General features: G+C 45.0%; 1 protein-coding gene across 1 annotated transcript in view; it reads right to left on the reverse strand.

Moving 5' to 3' along the window:
* The window catches only part of CycY (cyclin Y), a 52307-nt gene that overhangs the window by 22672 nt on the left and 8080 nt on the right, over positions 1-21555 (reverse strand). The window contains exon 5 of the mRNA XM_037427157.2: positions 6705-7100. Within this exon, the coding sequence (XP_037283054.1) occupies positions 6705-7100 (396 nt within the window). The remainder of the gene's footprint in view (positions 1-6704; positions 7101-21555) is intronic.

Genomic DNA, 21555 nt, shown 5'->3' on the forward strand with positions numbered 1-21555 from the left:
TCTTTGCTTCTTGTGTGTGTTCCCCTGCGCTCTCCGTCCGCTGAACGATTACGAACTAATAACTGGCCCACCTGTCTATCTTGTTACTAGCCCTGCGGTGCACCCTATGTCAGCATGTATCAGCAAACGGCCTGTTTACTTCAAGTTGAGACAGACAACAAGAAAAAAGTTGGCTGTTAGTCTTGCATCACTTAACATTACAATTGCATGCTTTGTCATTCATTGCTTTATCTTTGAGAAAAAGGTGATTTTTTTTTACGCCATCACTAATTTCACAGAGGGTGCACCAGGTGGTGACGATGACAGGAGCTTGCTTAGGTGTAACACGTCATGGCTGGCAGCAGCACATAAAGGCATCACAAGACTGCTTTGGTGCGATTTTGCATAAAAATGCGTTTTGAAGCAGGATGGCGCATGAGAAGCGAATTGGCGCAGTGTGGCACAAATTGCACAGCACTTGGACCCCTAATAATGTTATGTGGGGTTTTACAAGCCATAACCCCAATATATTATGAGACACGGTGTAGCAGAGGACTCTGGAAATTTTCATCATCTCGCACTCTTTAACAGCGCTGACATGGCACAGTACATAGACTATTGCCTCCACTGAAGTGCGACTGCTTATGCTGAGGTTACACCCTCGACTTTCGGACAAGCAGCTGAGCACAGCAGCTGCTCAATCACCGTGATGCACAGCACTTCCACATACCAGACCAAAGCATGTGCGAAGTGTTTTCAATTTTAATGAACATGACGCCACTCATACCTCCATGGTTGTTGTACTGTGGAGGAAAAATTTCGCTTGGCTCATGGCAATAATAATCATCACTGACGTCACTTCATATCACAACGTTTCACACCTCAATCAAGCAGTGGCCATATGTTACCGAAGGTTCCCCTTCAACTTTCGCTTGTTTTCTTTTTTTGCTGCTCTGAAAAGCGGCCAGGTACTGATTTTGTTTGAGATATATATATTTCCTACATGGATACAGATTCAGGGTGCCTCCAAAATCCATTCACTTTTATATCAAAGTTTGTAATGGCTAATGACTACTCAGTGATGCATTTAAATATTATACAAATCAAAAGAAAGGTATGGCACGGTTCTTAATTATTCGTAGTACTACCACAAAATGCTGACACATATCCAAAAACAAGGTAAGCGAAATTTTGTCTCTACCAGCTGATGCCAGCTTTCCTGCGAGGCAGAGCAGACACGGCATCCAACTTTCAAGTGCAAAAAAGTGCAAACGCACATGTGACTCATGAAACTGTCATAAAAAGCGCCAGGCCTGCGCAGAAGGCGCAGCATAGTCACAACGAAAGCTAGAAGAGCGGCCTTTCAGAGCCTATTCAAAACACTCATTCGGTAACTACTGCAAACATACTTGCTTGATACCCTCTAGGGCATCAATAATAAATTTTTTTGGGGTAGTCAGCCAGCATTCACTATGCTATTATTCGTAATTCTTCTGAGAAGCATGGTATCCGCTAAACACTTGCAAGGAATTTTGTGCCAATTGTTCATGCAGTGGCTGACGACAATGAGGAATTATGGCTGTAGTGGGTATGCGCCACAGGTAATAGGGGAACAAGAACAAGCTTTTGTAATAGGTTTGAGCACTGGACGCCCCACTCGTTACGCTATTCGCATTGTGCGACAACTACTTGTATTTTCGCTGTTATGAAACGCTTTAGAAGTCGTATTAGCGTGATTGCTTTCGCGACATCAAGCCTGCCTAAGGCAAGTTTGTGAACAAGTCACATGCACCGGCGTAGCTCAGTGGTATTCACTGGGCTGGTTCCCAGCAGACCTGGGTTCGAGCCCCACTGTGTCATTGGTGCTAGGTTTTTTTTTTTTTTATAATTTCCTGCAATGTGCTTACGGACAACGGCAGCGGTGGACAACTGCGCGTGACTCGAGTTGTGATCTTATAACAGCTTTTGCTGTAAAATTCCACATCATGTTCATGTCCACTTCTGCACTGCCATGATTAGTAGAGCAAAAAAGCAATATGAGAAAGCAAATTCTTCAAACCTTGGGAAGTTCCATGCCTACAATGGTGGGTAAACCAGACTTGAACATAAACTAAAGGTAATTAATTACACTTCTAGCTATTTTATAACCTATCAAGTTTTTTCTGTAATCAACAACAAATAACAGTTCTTAATACCAGTTAATGCTTGTTCTATTCTCATCTTGTGAATGTGTGTCTTTTTGCGCTTGAAATTCCCATCAACCTCTTTGAGCACATGAATTTGGCAGAAACATGATTGCACATTTGGAACAGACCAAGCATTCTATTCCTAATCTTGACAGTCAACCAGACGTTGGTGGACCAATCTGATGGGCAAAAACAGATATATTCAGCATATAAATATTAATGCAGGGCCATATTCATATTTAAGTTTTTAACAGTGCAGTTATTTAAGGGGAGACATGGGTCTTAGAAGGCCAAAAACCGCGAAAAAATCGACTTTTTGACGTTGAGATTTTCAGAATCTGCAACTATTTTAGCACTTATCTGAGAAGTTTCTAGCTTCTCGCATCATTATTTCTGGCGCAAAACCAATTTATAACACCTCTGTGAGATGAATCTGCGCACAAATAGATGCTAAAATCTCGCTTTTTCCATGCCGAACCGTTGCTCTTACGCACATTTTGGTCTCATTTGGAAGAGTCGTTCTTCATCTTCAATTTGCCTCCCCCGCTGGCTCGCCATGCTCATTAGTTTTTCAGCAAATACGGGTCATCGAGAAGCACCAGCGCGCGATTCTATTGGCTGATTGAGGCACGCGACAAAATCTAGGCATCCAATTGACCAAGTGACGTTTCCGCGGCGCCTGCTTTTTCATGATGACACGCACGGACATGCGCCGGTTTGTCATGGTGCTGTCGACTGCCTGCTGCAGTAAAAAAGTTCCGCGCCACAGTAATTCGTAAAGCGGGTGTGGCGATTGTTCGTTTTCTGTTAAATTCAGAAAGAGGCTCGCTATGGCTCAGGACAGCCAGGGTAACCAACTCGCGGCGGTAAACGGCGGTCGCCGAGTCACCGATGTAGGCCTAACTCACGTACGAGCTTGTCGGTTGTCGACAACGTCGCTGAAAGCGGCTGTGTTTTGGAGCCTGAACAGTTAAGGAACGGCAAGTAAAAGAGCAGAAGTGAAGCTACGAGAGATACCAATCTTTGCAGGGACAAAATGGAAGTGCAGTCTTATCACTAAATGTGCCGATGCCGCGGTTGCCCCCATCTGACGAACGAGCTCATTTGTGGGTGAACTGCTGCGTGACGGGTCGTTAGAGTGGAGTTCGCCGCGCGTCGACGAACAAAAGAAAATCAATCCGTTCGCGGTGAATGTGCTCGCCGCCCACGCAATGGAGGCTACTGGCAACAGTTGGACTGCTTTGAACGACACATTCGCAACGATGAACATATTGTCCCGCGGTCTCCACTCGAAAATGTGGCAACCTTACGTGAAAAAGAAACTAACACCTCGCTGCTCTTGCAGCCTTAAAATTGATGAGCAAGTGCGCGAGTTCAGTCTGCGACATCTACAACTCAATCTGGACAAGCCGGAAAACATCACTTTATCATACGAAGAATCGCGGATGACACGCGCACATTCGTCGCACATCAGCGTCAGTACCATCACCCAACTGATAAGCAGCCTAGTCTGCAGACAAGCCACGGCGACAACTTGCAGCAAAACTTGATGGAAACTACACACTCATGTTAATCAGTCTGATTACATGCCTGGTGCATATTAACTGACTAAGAGTATGTGTGCTATCATATCTTTCCCTCGAAACGGCGAAATGAAAGTTTTCGCCGTTTTTTTCTCATTTTTTCTGAACACACATTTTGACAACTTTCCTTGTTTGCTTCTTCTGTAAAAACAGACCTAAGACAGCTAGAGCTATATTTCTTTTTGCTCAATGTAGTTAACTGTGCACAGATAGCAATAATGAGATCCGATTTTAATATACAGCTTCAATTTTCGATAATCTTCATTATTTTTTTGTTTTTGATTACATGCAGACAGCGAACTTTATTGTGGTGTAATTCCATAAGTACTTGTTCAATTTTTGATCAGCTTGTACCATTGCACTTCTTACGCTTTCTAGTATCCATATATGTATTAATGATTGTGTAATGTTATGTAAACAAATTTGCATTGTTTGCACAAGAAATACAATGTAATTACTAATTATATCAGAAAACAAATAACTTGCATAAAATATACTTGGATAGTTTAAATAAGCTCAACAAATTGAACAAGGCTGTGCAGTTTCACGTAATTTGGTGAAAAAAGAACCAACGTTATCTTTAAGACCCATGTCCCCCCCTTAAGCGTTCTGCAACTTGTACTCCATGATTCAAAACTGCTGGTACTCCAGTAACTCATTGGCAAGCAGAGTGAAATCTTCAGGATAGTGCAATGCAACTTGTCGCTTTCACCGCTGCGACTGTGCAGACATCTTCTGCACAAATGAACCAGCAACCCCACTCCGTCCTTCAATCGCATGACCAGAGCACGATGGCTCAACTGAAGCGCTCGCCCACAGCAGTCTGAGTAGCGGGGATAGGTAATGCAGCTAGTCATGTAGTATACATCCTTTGCTTCAAGGCCAAGCAGAGATAAACAACGAAACTCTATCGAAAAGTCCAATAATTCACTTTCAAAACAATGAAGCAGTTGGAGCCCTCACTTTTACCAGACACCTATCAAACACAGCAACTCCTGTGCTCTGGAAATCTATGACACATTTGTAATGCATTCTTCAAGGCCTTTGTGCATCAATCCGCTATCACTTGAATTCATTGACAAAAAAAATTAGCCACATAAACTGGTGTGAAATTCTATGTCTTGGAAAAGGTACCATTCATCTGCTTATTCATTTATTTGAAATACCTGCAGCGTCTAAAGGCATTATTGCTGGAGGGGGCGGGAGAATGCTCAAGGCTTACATACAGTTGGACAGACAACTCAGCATACAATAGTAACACATCAGCATCATCATCATCAGCCTGACTACGTCCACTGCAGGACAAAGGCTTCTCCCATGTTCCGCCAGTTAACCCGGTCCTGTGCTAGCTGCTGCCAATTTATACCCGCAAACTTCTTAATCTCATCTGCCCACCTAACCTTCTGTCTCCCCCTAACCCGCTTTCCTTCGCTGGGAATCCAGTTAGTTACCCTTAACGACCAGCGGTTATCCTGTCTACGCGCTACATGCCCGGCCCATGTCCATTTCCTTTTTTTGATTTCAGCTATGATATCCTTAACCCACGTTTGTTCCCTAATCCACTCTGCTCTCTTTTTGTCTCTTAAGGTTACACCTACCATTTTTCTTTCCATTGCCCGCTGCGTCGTCCTCAATTTAAGCTGAACCCTCTTTGTAAGTCTCCAGGTTTCTGCTCTGTAGCTAGGTACCAGCAAGATACAGCTGTTATATACCTTTCTCTTGAGGGATAGTGGCAATCTACCTGTCATAATTTGAGAGTGCAAATACTCTCAAATAGTAACACAACTAAGCTATAAAAAAAGTACAAGAATATATCTTTAAGCTTGAAAAAATAAATGCAATACATGTTGGCAGATAGTGCTTCTGCTACCTTTCCTTTCTCATTCCCCAATTCTTCCGTGCTGTGTTCAGTCATAATGCCATTGCAACATGCTCAAGAGACTACTGTTAAATTCCAAGCAAGCCACCGCCCACGAAGAAGGATAATTCGACCAGATTTGGGAGGTGGGCGCTTGATCGGTTCCAGACTAGTCACTGGAGCTTATTTCAGACCTCCTGAAAATGGGAGGGGGGGGCACTTGCTCGGCATTTTACAGTTCTCTTCAGAAAGCTCTTGTTGAAGATAAGTAGCTGGTCAAGGGCTGCAGAGGACACAGTAAAGCAACCAGGTCAGCTTGGTGCATTTATTATATCTGCATAATGTTGAAGTAACATAGAAGCACTCAACTATATTTAAATTATTTTCTTTGAGCACTGATTGGTTACTGCAACCATTTACACTTTAGAAAAAATTAATTGCAACCAGTTACTTCTTTTTTAAAAACAAGCACACAACAGGTGACAACTTGAGAATGCAATAAAAGACACTGGACTGCATAATACAACTGCTTCATTGCCACTCACAAGAACAGTCTCCACTCTTTTGTATTGCACACCTTTGCCTCTTTAGATGTGACAAACAAAAAAAGTTGCATTGTGTATCTGATGTCATGGAGAGGAAATATAATGCACAAAGAATGAAGCTAAATTTTTCTCACAGAATGAGCAAATGTTTGTGCACTTTGTTGCTCAGTCTTGATGGGGCAGCCATGATGTATCATATTTTCCTTTCAACAGACAAAGGTATGGATTCTCTAATGCAGAAAAGCGATTAAGAGAGGATCAGCTTTTAAGTAGCACACAATATTCACTGAAACAGGTGGAGAAAACAAAAGAATAGAGAGATGAAAGACAAACGAGTAAAAACTCGTTATATGTGCCATCCTTCATCACATTCACTTTTTTCTGTGACATGAAAGTAGATTGAAGACAACTTGGAATACCGGTGTCCCTGGAAAACCTACGAGATTATGGAGGCACAGAGTTCAGGTGGATAAAGCAGCTTCCACCAAATCATGGACTGTCCTCAAGCATAGGCAACAAGAAACAAAGAGCAAAAGCAAAAGAGTTACATCACCTTGGAGGCAAGCAGAACAGCACCGAGGACAACCCGTCGCCAGCTGCAGGGAGAAATGTCCATCTCGGCATAAGTGAGCAGTCGCTCGAGGTACACGAGTGTGATGATGGCACACTCTGCACTCAGCTGGGCTGCGTTGAAGAGGGTGCGCACAAAGCGGTAAATGGTCCTGTGGTCAGGGTCACGCATCTCTGGAGGCTCCTTGCTCAAAGGGTGTAACCGTTCATCAAAGATGTCAATGGTGCGCTGCTGGCCACCTCGATCCCGAATGTGGTAGTAGATGGCTAGCGTGACACACTTGATGGTGCAGCGCAAATTGGGCTGGCTTACAGTACTGTCATCCAAGTAGATGGTTGAGCACGAGTTCGACTTCTTCAGAGGGGCCTTCTCCTGGAGCTAAAACATGAATTTATACAAATTATACACACTCAGTTAAAGGCACAGGTGCCTACAACACAATTTGACTTTGCGCGTGACAAAGGTAAAATAAAAGTAACTTCTGAGTTAACCACCAATCTTATTTCCAGAGTTCGTTTCCTTAAATAAAATTAAGGGGTGTCTTCATGGTGCTGAGTTGGCAAATGTACATGTTGCCACCAGCACGTAGTGGGTTGACAGCAAGAGCGGCTCTCAATCCGGAGGAAAAAAGATTGCGTGTTTTCTCTCTGTTCGAGAGCCAGCCACGACTGACGCATCGTCCTAGTGCTAGCTACCTGGTGGTTTAATAAATCCCCCAGTACTTGTGACTCATCGTGACAAAAACTGGTGGAAGTGCTGGGTAGTCTCACGGATGCTGCAGACCCCCCAGGAAGCCGCGATACGAGTCCAGTGCCAGTCAATACTCCCGTGTATCGGATCAGCCGCCGAATCAGGGGATTGCCTCCAGAAGCCGACGATACTGCTCCCACCACGTCGACAAATATGACCAGCGCTTCGGTGCAAACCTCGGCAACCGGCACGGGAAGCACGACGTCGAACCGCTACACGTTGGAAAGCCCACGCGCACCGGCGACGTTCCATGGCTCGGAGCACGAGGACGTTGAAGACTGGTTGGCGGATTTCGAGCGCGTAGCCACCTTGAATCAGTGGGACGACGCGGCGAAACTGGGTCGTGTCTACTTATATCTCGAAGACGGGGCACGTACGTGGTATCAAAACCGAAAGGAACAGCTGACGACGTGGCCCGAATTCTCTCGTAGACTTCTGCTGACCTATGCCAGTGCTGATCGCCAAGAACGAGCTGAACGAGCTATTCTGGCCCGCGTCCAGTTGCCAAACGAAACTGTGACCACGTTCGTCGAAGACATGACGCGCCTCTTCCGACGGGCCGATTCAAGAATGACGAAGGACAAGAAGTTGCGTCACTTGATGCACGGTGTCAAGGACCAGCTTTTTGCCGGCCTCGTGCGAAGCCCTCCGAAGACGGTCGCGGAGTTCTTGTCCGAGGCCGTGACAATGGAAAAAATGCTGCAGCAGCGATCCAACCAATACGACAGGCAAGTCAGTGGCATGTCTACTGCCGACATTTTCACCGCCACTAGAACCAACAACGACTGTCTACGTGAACTCATCCGTGATACAGTACGTGAAGAGTTACAAAAGGCTGGTGTAACACCTCATCCTACAGTTAACTTTATTGCAACTGTGATAAAGGATGAGCTGCACCAGGCCCTCCGGGACACCTTGCCTCCTGATACAGCTGTGCCAGCTCCTGCTGAATACCATCGTGAGACAACCTATGCGGAAGCCTTGAAACGCCCTGCTGCATCGCCGCCATTATTCGTCCATCCTATTCCTGCTGTTTCACTTCAGTCAGCGCAGCACGTACCGTACTACGAAGGCACGTACACGCCACCACCGTTGGCCTTTGTCCCCGGTGCTTCTGTCGCCCATCGTTCAGTGCAACCAGTTCAGTACATCGACGATCGGCGCACGTCTCCTCGAAAGTCTGATGTTTGGCGCCCACCTGATCGCCGGCCTCTGTGCTTTCACTGCGGAGAAGCTGATCACTTGTACCGCCAGTGCCCATATCGTCGTCTTGGGCTTCGCGGCTTCTCTGCGTACTCACCGCCACCCCGTTACGGCCAGAGACCGCGCGACATCGAAAACTACCTCTCCCAGCAGCATGCACCACCATCTGCCGGGCGCCAGTCGCGCTTGCCATCACCGAGGCGATTTTCATCAACGCACCAGCGGTATTCTACCACACGGTCTCCCAGCCCCCGCCGGGAAAACTAGCCCAAGCGACCTCTGGGGGCGGGGTCGCTGAACGTCGAAGCGTTGAAGACCTCCTATTGACGCAGAACTGTACAGAAACCGGTCCGACATCACATACTGCTGCAAAGGATGGCCGACTTTCACTCGACATAGCAGTGGCAATCGATGGTTGTGCAGTTAATGCATTAGTGGACACCGGCGCAGACTATTCCATACTGAGCGGGAAACTGACAACGCAGCTGAAGAAAGTCATCACACCGTGGCATAACTCGCAGATTCGAACAGCTAGTGGCCACGTCGTTACTCCACTGGGTGCCTGAGCAACTAGAGTACAGATTCAAGGGTATACATTCGTAGCAAGCTGCCTTGTTCTACGCGAATGTTTCCGTGACGTCATTCTGGGAGTTGACTTTCTACAGGAAAATGGAGCTATCATTGATCTGCAAGAGCGCCGCGTCACGTTCTCAGCCCAGCGAGCAATCAACGTGCAGGATGGTGGAAGGCGTGTCGACGTACTCCGTATTTCTGAACAGAGCGTGACGCTTCCTCCACGATCAAGTGTTTCAGTCAACATAACATGCTGTGGTTTGCGCGATGGCGATGCGGTGGCTGAGACAAATTCAGAACACCTCCTGCAGCAAGGCATTTGTGTACCTAGAAGTGTAATACACCTTCGTGATGGCCGATCTGAATTGCTCGTAACCAACTTTAGCAACGAGTATCGACATCTTTTCCGTGGCACTTTGATAGCGTTTGCCCACGAAGTAGCAAACATCACCAACTGTCTCACGTCGAACTAGTGGATACCGCCGACACGTCAATGAGTAATATTGACATCAATCCTGATCTGTCCACCGTTAACCAGACTGCGCTACGAGCGCTCTTGTTCGAGTTCAGGTCTTGCTTCGCAAGGTGCTCAAAGATCCGCCAGACGTCCATCACTCAACACAGGATCATCACGTACGAGGACGCACGTCCGATACACCAGAACCGCTATTGCGTATCAGCCAAAGAATGTGAAGCGATACGTACGCAAGTCACCGAGATGCTTGACTATGGCGTTATTGAACCATCTAACAGCCCGTGGTCATCTCCAGTCGCACTTGTCAAAAAGCCCATTATTTCACTTTTCTCGATCTCAAAAGCGGGTATTGGCAAATCGAGGTAGATCAGCGAGACCGTGAGAAAACAGCCTTCGTGACTCCAGACGGCCTATACCAATTTCGAGTGCTCCCTTTTGGCTTGTGTTCAGCACCGGCAACTTTCCAGCGAATGATGGACACTGTCCTCACAGGGCTCAAGTGGCAGACTTGTCTTGTCTACCTTGATGATGTGGTGGTCTTCTCTACCACGTTCGAGCAGCACCTTCACCGCCTGCGCAGCGTGCTGGAGGCTATCCGATCGGCGGACCTCACACTAAAGCCACAGAAGTGCCACTTCGGCTATAAAGAACTAAAATTTCTTGGACATGTAGTTAGCGCTGAAGAAATCCGGCCCGATCCGGACAAGCTTGCCGCTGTTGCCGAATTACCATCTCCTGTCGATAAGAAAGCCGTCCGGCACTTCCTTGGTTTGTGTGCCTACTATCGCAGATTCATTCATGGCTTTTCACAGATAGCAGAACCTCTGACTCGTCTCACAAGGGACGATATGCCGTTTGTCTGGGAAAACGAGCAACAAGCAGCTTTTGATGAGCTGCGACAGCGCATGCAATCAGCGCCCGTCCTCGCTCATTTCGACGATGCTGACACGGAGGTCCATACCGACGCTAGTAACATTGGGCTCGGTGCAGTGCTCGTTCAGCGTCAAGAGGACATCGAAAGAGTGATAGCCTACGCCAGCCGCTCTCTATCCCGTGCCGAGGCGAATTATTCCACTACGGAGAAAGAGTGCCTCGCAGTCGTGTGGGCAATCACCAAGTTCCGCCCGTACCTTTATGGCCGTCCCTTCAAGATAGTGACGGACCATCACGCGCTCTATTGGTTGGCAAGCCTGCGCGACCCTTCCGGTCGGCTAGCACGGTGAAGCTTGCGGCTGCAGGAATTTGATGTCACCATCGTCCATAAGTCCGGCCGTAAGCATGAAGACGCTGACACACTGTCACGCGCACCCCTTCATGTCGTCAGTCAGGAATCAGAGGAAGACGAAGGCTTTCTGGGCGCTGTTAGTGCATGAGACTTGAGCAAACGACAGCGAGATGATGCAGAGATTCGTCCAATCATTGATCATTTAGAGGGCCAGGGCGCAATCATACCACGTCATTTATCCCGCTCGTTGACGTGGTTCTGCCTGCGAGACGGTGTGCTGTACAAGAAGAACGCTCGTTCGAACAACCGTGCTTACCTCCTGGTGGTTCCTCGAGACATGCGAGACGACGTCCTCTTCGCTTGCCATGACGAACCCACATCCGGTCATCTGGGCTACTCAAGGACACTTGCCAGAGTGAGCGAGATGTACTATTGGCCAGGACTTTCAGCAAGCGTCAAGAAGTACGTCAAGAGCTGTCGGGAATGTCAGCGCCGAAAGCAACCATCTGTTAAGCCAGCTGGTTTGTTTCAGCCCATTCAAGCACCCTGCACGCCGTTCGACCAAGTCGGCATGGACATTCTCGGGCCATTTCCTCTGTCTGCACACAGCAACAAATGGGTGACCGTCGCGACCGACTACTTGACACGCTACGCTGAGACGCAGGCGATCCCACGGGCCACGGCTTCTGAGGTAGCATAATTTTTCATGCGCCACATCGTGTTACGACACGGTGCTCCTTCCAGTGTAATAACGGACAGAGGGACGGCATTCACGGCGCAGCTTACGGACGAAGTTTTCAAACTGAGCAACACCAGACACCGAAGGACAACTGCGTACCACCCGCAAACCAACGGACTTACTGAACGACTGAATAAGACCCTCGCAGACATGATCTCAATGTACATCGACGTACAGCACAAAACATGGGACCGGATCTTACCTTACGTGACCTTCGCGTATAATACCGCCGTGCAAGAGACCACGCGATTCACGCCATTTCGGCTTCTCTACGGCCGCGAAGTGCAGACCATGCTAGACTCATTGCTACCGTGTCAGGACGAAGACGAGTTGGCGACAGACGCCGAAGAATTCGCAGAGCGTGCTGAGGAAGCCCGGCAGCTCGCGCGACTGCACATCAGCCAGCAACAGCAGGCAGACGCACGACGCTATAACACCCGCCATGGAGAAGTGTTTTACAACCCCGGAGACCAAGTTTGGGTGTGGACGCCCGTCCGCCGCCGTAGCCTTAGTGAAAAGTTACTGAGCCGGTACTTTGGCCCATATAAAGTGTTACGCCGCGTCAGTGACGTGAACTACGAAGTGGTTCCGGACTACACACCGCAGGCACGGAGCAGGACCCGACTGAGGCCGGACGTCAATTATGTGTTGCGCATGAAACCATTTATTGCGCGTTGTTCGTAACTTTTCCTTTACCGTACAGCATTCTTTGTTTTTTTGTTTATTTTTGCGAACTTGCTTTCTCGTTAATTGACGTTTCCTATATTGGCACGCTCTTCAATTTCTACTTTCACTTTATACGAATTTCCAATTTTTTTTTTTTCACGTGCCTATGTAGTAGCATCGCGGTGCTGCTATGTACTTTTCTTTCCTCTTTTTGGTACTTGTTTTTTTTTTTCTTTTCGGAAGGGGGGGATAATGCCACCAGCACGTAGTGGGTTGACAGCAAGAGCGGCTCTCAATCTGGAGAAAAAAAAAAGATCGCGTGTTTTCTCTCTGTTCGAGAGCCAGCCACGACTGACGCATCGCCCTAGTGCTACCTACCTGGTGGTTCAATAAATCCCCCAGTACTTGTGACTCATCGTGACAATATGAGTGCACTCAGTTTATTTAGCAATCTTTTCAAGCTAGGAAAAGGTGAAAATAAATTAAGGGTTTACTAACCACAAGCTGCCAAATTATGGGTTTACTAACCACAAGCTGCCATGTTCACATTTTGTAAAAACTTAAAACACACTGAATTGCAGCACTATTCAGTGCATCTACTACCATAAGAACAACGTAAAAAACATGAAACACATAGCAATGAGAACAAAAGGATGGGCGCCGGCACCCATTCTCGTGTTCTTATCGTTTTGTGTGCCGTGTTTTTTACGCCGTTCTTAACTATGAACCCACACCAACTCACCCAACTGTCAGTGCTACTACCATAAAGGTTTCTTTTTAAAAATAATCACACAATATTCAGAGGAGTTTTTCAGGCATTAAAAACATACGGTTTAGGTACCTAAAATGAAAACAAAACAAGTGTCACAGGGAAATACTTTCACATGTTTCTAATTAAAATTTAAAAAAGTTTTTTCTTGTAAGCAAAGTAAGACACATAATGAAGGCACAAATGAAAAATAGGAACTATAAAAATAAACTTGAAGGACACTTAAGCTTAGTATAATGCAATAGCGTAAGCAGGCCACATGTGTATGGCTCAACCATGCCATAAGAAAAGTAACGTTTGTGCGTGCAACACTGATCTTTTCAAAATATCCTTGGCGCAAGTACAATTATGAAGGGCCCATTGTATACGCCATAATTCCTTTTGCATGTGAGCAAAGCACCTACTATACGTCCATAAGGCACTAATGGGTGGGCATGTCAAGTCACCTAATCATTAAGCAATACACATTTTCACACCTACAAATCTGCCCCACGATACTAAATGCATTAAAAGACTCGTACTGTTACATAAGTAAAGTGAGGCAAGTCTAGCTGTAATATTCGAAGAGCTAGAGGGTGTTAAATGGGATATAATAGGGCTCAGTGAGGTTAGGAGGACAGATGAGGCCTATACGATGCTACAGAATGGGCACGTATTAATGCTTCCCCTCAGAGTTAAGGCCCAAATCTGAGTCAAATAAGATTAAAGGTGAGCGAACGTCCTTTGCTATTGGGGTTTGGCTGACAGAAGAGAACTGGAAGTAGGGTTCCTAATCAGTAGGGTTCCTAATCAAGAGAATAACAGCTGGCAACATAGAGGAATACTATAGCATTAATGAAAGGGTGGTAGGTATCGTTATTAAACTCAATAAGAGATACAAGATGAAGGTGGTACAGGCTTATGCACCTACATCCAGCCATGATGACACTTCAGTTGAAATCTTCTATGAAGACGTGGAATCGGCAATGAGTAGGGTAAAAATGCAGTATGCTACACTGATGGGAGACTAATGCAAAGGTAGGGAAGAAGCAGGCTGGAGACCAGGCAGTAGGAGATTATGGCATCGGTACTAGAAATGCCAGAGGAGGGCTACTAGTAGAATTCGCAGAACGCAATAATTTTATGAACCGATGGAATTGGCAATGAGTAAGGTAAAAACGCAGTATAGTACACTGATGGGAGACTAATGCAAAGGTAGGAAAGAAGCAGGCTGGAGACCAGGCAGTAGGAGATTATGGCATCAGTACTAGAAATGCCAGAGGAGGGCTACCAGTAGAAATCGCAGAACGCAATAATTTACGGACTTTGAATAGGTTCTACCGAAAACGAGGAAACCGTAAGTGGACATGGAGGAGCCCTAATGGCGCAAGTAAGAACGAAATAGACTTTAAAATGAGTGCACATCCAGGCATCGTGCAAGATTTTGAAGTGGTTGACAAGGTACAATGCAGTGACCATAGAATAGTACGATCTCGAATTCGCCTAGACATGCCGAAGGAATGAGAGAAACTGATACGCAAGAAGCCAATCAATGAGCTAACAATGAGAGGGAAAGTACAGGAAATCAGAGTCTCGCTTCAAAACAGGTACTCGGCTCTTATTGAGGAAAACAACCTTAGCGTAGATACAATGAATGATAATCTGAAGAGTATCATTACGGAGTGTGCAGTGGAAGTTGGAGGCACGGTAGTTAGACAGGACGCTGGCAAGCTTTAATAGGAATCGAAGAATCTCATTAAGAAGTGTCAAAGCATGAAAGTCTCAAGTACAACAGACAAAATAGAACTGGCAGAGCTTTCGAGGTTGATTAATAAGTGCAAGGTATCCGATGTAAGAAGGTATAACATGGAGAGAATTGAACATGCTCTGAAGAACGGAGGAAGCGTCAAAGCAGTGAAGAGGAAACTTGGGATAGGCAAAAATCGGATGTATGCACTAAGGGACAAAGAAGGCAAAATAACTACCAATATGGATAGGATGGTTAAAATAGCGAAAGAGTTTTACACAAATCCGTACAGTAGCCGAGACAACCACGACTTTAATACTATAAGAACAAGCAGTAACCCGGATGACACCCCACCAGTAATAATACAACCTAGAAAAGCCTTAGAGAGCATACAAAAAAGTAAGGCTGCTGGTGAGGATCGGGTAACATCAGATCTGCTGAAAGATGGAGTTGTGTTAGAAAAACTAGCCACCCTGTTTACGAGGTGTCTCCTGATGGAAAGAGTACCAGAGTCTTGGAAGAATGCCAACATCTTAATACATAAGAAAGAAGATAAGGACTTGAATTACAGGCAGATCAGCTTGCTCTCAATAGTATACAAGCTATTTTCAAAGGCAACTGCTAACAGAGTTAAAACATTAGAATTCAATCAACCAAAGGAACAAGCAGGATTTTGGACAGGCTACTCAACAATCGACCACATTCATACTATCAATCAGGTAATGAAGAAATGCTCAGAATATATCCAACCACTATACATAGCCTTCATAGATTATGAGAAGGCGTCCGATTCAGTAGAAATATCAGCTGTCATGCGGACACTGCGGAATCAGGGCGTTGTTGAAGCATATATAAACATCATGGAAGAAATCTACAGGGGATCAACTGCAACCATAGTGCTTCATAAAGAAAGCAACAGAATACCAATCACGAAGGGTGTAAGGCAGCGGGATACCATCTCCCCAATGCTATTTACCGCGTGCTTACAGAATGTTTTCAGAGGCCTACAATGGGAACAGTTAGGGATAAGAGTTAATGGAGAATACCTTAGTGACCTGCGCTTCGCCAATGACATTGGATTGCTAAGTAACTCAGGGGACGAATTACAACTGATGATTACAGAGTTAGACAAGGAGAGCAGAAAGGTGGGTCTTAAACCTAATCTGCGTAAAATGAAAGTAATGTACAACAACCTCGGAAAAGAGCAGCGCTTCAAGATGGGTAATAGTGCACTTCAAGTTATAAAAGACTATGTCTACTTAGGGCAGGTCATAACCGCAGAGCCCAACCAGGAGATTGAAGTAACTAGAAGAATAATCGGGTGGAGCACATTTGGCAAGCACTCTCAAATTATGACATGTAGATTGCCACTATCCCTCAAGAGAAAGGTATATAACAGCTGTATCTTGCCGGTACTAAGCTACGGAGCTGAAACCTGGAGACTTACAAAGATGGTTCAGCTTAAATTGAGGACGACGCAGCGAGCAATGGAAAGAAAAATGGTAGGTGTAACATTAAAAGACAAGAAGAGAGCAGAGTGGAGTAGGGAACAAACGGGGGTTAAGAATATCGTTGTTGAAATCAAGAAGAGGAAATGGACATGGGCCGGGCATGAAGTACGTAGACAGGATAATCGCTGGTCATTAAGGGTAACTAACTGGATTCCCAGAGAAGGCAAGCGGATTAAGTGGGCAGGTGAGATTAAGAAGTTTGCGGGTATAAATTGGCAGCAGCAAGCACAGGACCGAGGTAACTGGCGAAACATGGGAGAGGCCTTTGTCCTGCAGTGGATGTAGTCAAGCTGATGATGATGATGACTGTTACGACATTCATATAGCATTTTTAACAAAGCAGTTTTACAACTGGCATGGCTACATGGTGTAGAGTGCCGGGGTTTGTTTCTCCCTCGGACAGTCTTTAGGAGCTTGCTCGCCAAGCATCTAGTGCTCGGGGCATGTCTGTTGGTGTGTACCCAATACATGCCCACCATAACAAAGTAAAGAAGCACACACCAAGCCATCTGTCCTACTGATAAGAGAGATATACACATCTGCAAGGCATTATGTGCACTTTGTGCTGCGAAGAAGGCTTGTCTACAGGCGGACCCCAAAGCGAGAGTCCGCAAAGCAGAGGTGGCACACAAGCGGCCTTTTCCAGCACACATTGCCTTTTCCAGCTTTCAACTGCCGCTTCTAATTGCAACTGCAACCTCGCCACATACTTCACCGACCAAAACATTGTAATTTTCAAACAAAAATGCGTCCCAGAGCTTTATAATCAGTAATGTAATCATTGTATATAATTGCATAGATATGTAAATCATCACAACTTGTGTGTACACAATCACCCTAATAACGTGCTGCGTCTGTTTATTTAATGGCAGAGGACTTGTACGAGTAGTCACGGGTTCTGCTGATCATTTCTGAGTAAGCTCCTCCATCATTCCCTTCATGAAAATTGCGGGATTTTTTATTATTTATTTGCATGTATTTCAAATTTTTACTCACCACCAAGGATGCCGATGCCAAAATTTCTGCAAATGAGCTCTTTAAAAGAACACTAACGAGAAAAACTATGTTCCTCCTGTAGTGAACAATGCGAGATGACAACGAAGGAGCCACGAAAACAAGAGCCACGTGTCTGGTGGCAGACACATGACACGAGCTTGCGCCTCCTTGCATTTCGGCATTTTAACGTTCCTCATCCTTTCAGTACGTTTATACTTGAATAAATCACGCGACACTCCCAGTACAAAATTACTGTTTCACAATTCCACCATCACCGTCCTTGTTGCGAGAAGGTGTTTGGTAAAAGAGGAAATCTACAAGAACAAAAAGCGGCTAGCGGCACCGCCTTGAAGTCTACGCATCAAACACCATGACATCCATGATTTTGACGGCGCCTACTAGATCCTACGTAGTTTCTAATCAGTAAAAATGAAGTGCATTTTACTCTGAGGGGCCTTTAGATTTGACATACAAATATTGAGGAAATTTCACTGAGCCAATGATACTTTAATACAAAAAATACACTTTGGAATCCATGACATCAAGCACGAGCTTTCGGCACAAAGTTTTAAAATGAAGGTTTGAATTTGATTTTCTCATGAATTAATAGACCTGTTACGGTGGAATTAACGACATTAGAGTTCTCAGAGTAGAACTTTTCAATCGAAACCAATTCATCGTTTCATTTCATTCAACTAGGGTGCCGGAGAGCAACAAAGGAACAGTAATATGACAGATGTTCTTTCAAATTTTTCACAATGACTGAAGGGCTGCAATGACTGAAGGACCGAATAAGAATGGGGTGGAGCACATTTGGCAAGCACTCTGAAATTATGACAGGTAGATTGCCACTATCCTTAGGAGGAAGGTGTATAACAGCTGTATCTTGCCGGTACTTAGCTACGGAGCAGAAACCTGGAGACTTACAAAGAGGGTTAAGCTTAAATTGAGGACGACGCAGCGAGCAATGGAAAGAAAAATTGCAGGTATAACCTTAAGAGACAAGAAGAGAGCATAGTGGATTAGGGAACAAACGGGGGTTGCAGATATCATAGTTGAAATCAAGAAGAGAAAATAGACATGGGCCGGGCATGTAGCGCGTACACAGGATAACCGCTGGTCATTAAGGGTAACTAGTTAGGGGGAGACAGAAGGTTAGGTGGGCAGATGAGATTAAGAAGTTTGTAGACGTAAATTGGCAGCAGCAAGCACAGGACCAGGTTAACTGGCGGAATATCGGAGAGGCCTTTGTGCTGCAGTGGACGTAGTCAGGCTGATGATGATGATGATGATGAAGGGCTGCAGTAATGCATGATAATGGAGCCCAAGTCCACATTGCTAATGGCACAGTTCTAAAGGTGGGCTGCATTAGGAGGGCCCTAGAAGGCTACAAGAGAGAAAAAGAAATCTCTCATGTGAGACTGAAGGCTCCAATTTAGCAGCTGAACATTCGACAGCTTTAGAAAATTGTTTTTTTCTTCCCTGCTCCACACGCTTATACCATTTCTGTGCAAAAAAATTAAATAGCAAAATAATTGGTTTTAGCTTACAGTCAGGTATGTAGCAAGCTTGCCGATTCGTCAGAAGATGAGACTACGTCAAAGAGTGTTTAAGTGTATCGGCATCCAAGCATCAATTTTGTTTTATCACTGAAACTTGTGCAACAGCTGACATCAAAGATGACATTCCATTTTTATTTTTGAAACCACTAATGAATGGCCACACAAAGCTGTGGGGCACGTAATAAACAGGCTGGTTTTGAATTAAATGCATTATAGTTGACTACAAGTTCTTGTCAATGTGTACTTGACAATTTGCCATGTGAAAAATTGTGCTGTTAGTACCAAGTTCTTGCCCTAACCTTATTAGTATTTAGGCACTGTGTTAAAGAAAAAAGCATCTCTTGAGCAAATTCGCAGACCTGCAACTTGCTCCATGCTTCACACTCCTGGCAACCGTTTTGCACATGCTGCTTGCCACACCTGTGTGCTCTGCTCAGTCAGTCCTTTAAGAAAGTAGATCAACTCGCCACTTGTGCACTTGCGCCCAAGTGCTTATTGCATGCATCATGGTGCTCCTCGCTCACTGGCCAAAAGGATTGCTCAAGAAATGCTCTGCTCCAGCAGTCTATTTACAGACCTGTCAAGCTGCAGACACAAACCATGCTTGTCTTTTCAAAAATTACTTTTCTTTCCGTTGAAATGGGTCAACGACATGCTAACTTGTGTTTACTGCCAGTTCAGAATTAACAACGGCAGTGAAAATTTTCTGAAAAATAAATAAAAATAAAGTAAGTTAATTTTTTCTTTTAGAGCTGAAAATTTAATGCATCAGCTGAAAAATTAATATATTCTTAGAAACAATATACGACACAATAACTTGCAAGAACTGCACACTTTTTTTTCCACAACTTTGGCAAAGTGTGGCTGTTGCACTGGACCAGGCCATTAGACGTAAATTTTCCAATCACCAGTGTAAATTCTGGGACAAGCCTACATGATTTCCTACATGGCAAAAGCAAATGTTATCATTTTCATAATGAGCTCGTATAACTGGCTACTTCTCTTCACTACTGCTGCCACTGCTGCTTACGCTTCCTTAGCCAGCACGTTTAATTCAGCAATTGCAATTAGTTTTCTGAAATCTGTCCTGAGTTGAAAATTTTTCTTTGTCCAGTTTTCTGGCCACCTAGTCAAGCATGCGGCCCTTACTCAAGTACATAATGGGAACAAAAAATCATTTTTTGTGCACAGCTACATCTTAAAATAGTGGCAACACAAAACAAAACATTTCTAATTATGTACACTACAGCTACCAATTTTAATACCACAAAAAATGACTAGGTGGCAAAGTCTCACGTCCTAAGGAAACGCAGAAGGTATGGCAGGTTACAGATTAATTTTAATCCCTTGAGAACTACTCGGGTGATCGCACCCAATGCTACACAAATGAGCATTTCTGCCTAAAACCAAATGCAACTTTGGCTGAATTGTGTAAGCAATCATGACCCTGAGAGCAAATGTTTTCCATATGATGCCTATGCAATTATTTAGAATACAGATTTTTGAAATGCAAATTCCATGACAATAAAGCTCCTGTCATTTTCACACAAAAACTCAGTGTCCAGGCGAAAATAGCTTGCCACATTTAAAATGACACTGATGCAAATAAATAACGAAAGCCAGTTGACTATTTTACATAGATAAACATGTGGGGTTCAAAATCCCAAAAGCACCATATTATAAGAGACGCCGTAGTGTAGGGCTCCAGAAATTTTTGACCACCTGAGGCTATTTAACGTGCACCAAAATCTGACCACACGGGCCTACAACATTTCCGGCTCAATCGAAAATGCAGTCGCTGCAGCTGGGATTTGATCCCGTGACCTGCGGGTCAGCAGCCGAGTACCTTAGCCACTAGACCACTGCGACGGGGCTAGACGACTTTTTTAACTATTGACTTGAAAGCAGGTGTTTATAGAGAAAAGTTGTAGTGTGTGCCAATTTATAGCATATCTGCTTTTTAGAAGTCACAAAAGTGTCTCATAGTCACCGAGTTTTAAGGTTGGTATCAAAACTTACCGCGTCTGGAGTACTAAATAATGCGACCACTCTGCAACCTCAGACCGAAATCCCACGTAATCACTAAGTGACGATAAGGCGCATCTTGGCCTTATCGTCTTGTGAAAAGCAGCAGGTCATTTCAGCTCACCAGCGGAGTGCTTCCTTTGAATGTGGTGTTTGGTGCTTATCTGTTTCTTTCAAGTCAATAACAAGAAAATAACAATATCAGCGTTTAATTCTCCTGTGACGCACAAAACTTGGAGGCATTCCCTGCGGTGCTTCTTCCAGAAAGGCAAAATACCTTTTGGCACTTGTTTAGATAAGCACCACAAATAGCACACAAACAGTAAATAGTTAACTTGAGTATTTCAGAACGCTGCCACTTTTCCTACAGAGATACTGTTTCATTGTGCCTTGATTCAAATTTTGCCACTTCTTTGTCACAGATAATTCTAGTCTGACCTCACAGAGTCGTTACGTTTTCTGTGTGCCGGCAGCACTCCATTTCAGTACGAGCCTTAAAATGCGATCATGACTATGTCTATACTTACATACCTGACGACCTAGCAGCGTGAAAATTCGGGAGAGAGACCACAGAAGGGGTGGGCGTGTATAGCCTAGGAAGCCCATGCAAGGT

This window comes from Rhipicephalus microplus, chromosome X (assembly GCF_043290135.1).
Source record: "Rhipicephalus microplus isolate Deutch F79 chromosome X, USDA_Rmic, whole genome shotgun sequence".
Taxonomy (NCBI): domain Eukaryota; kingdom Metazoa; phylum Arthropoda; class Arachnida; order Ixodida; family Ixodidae; genus Rhipicephalus; species Rhipicephalus microplus.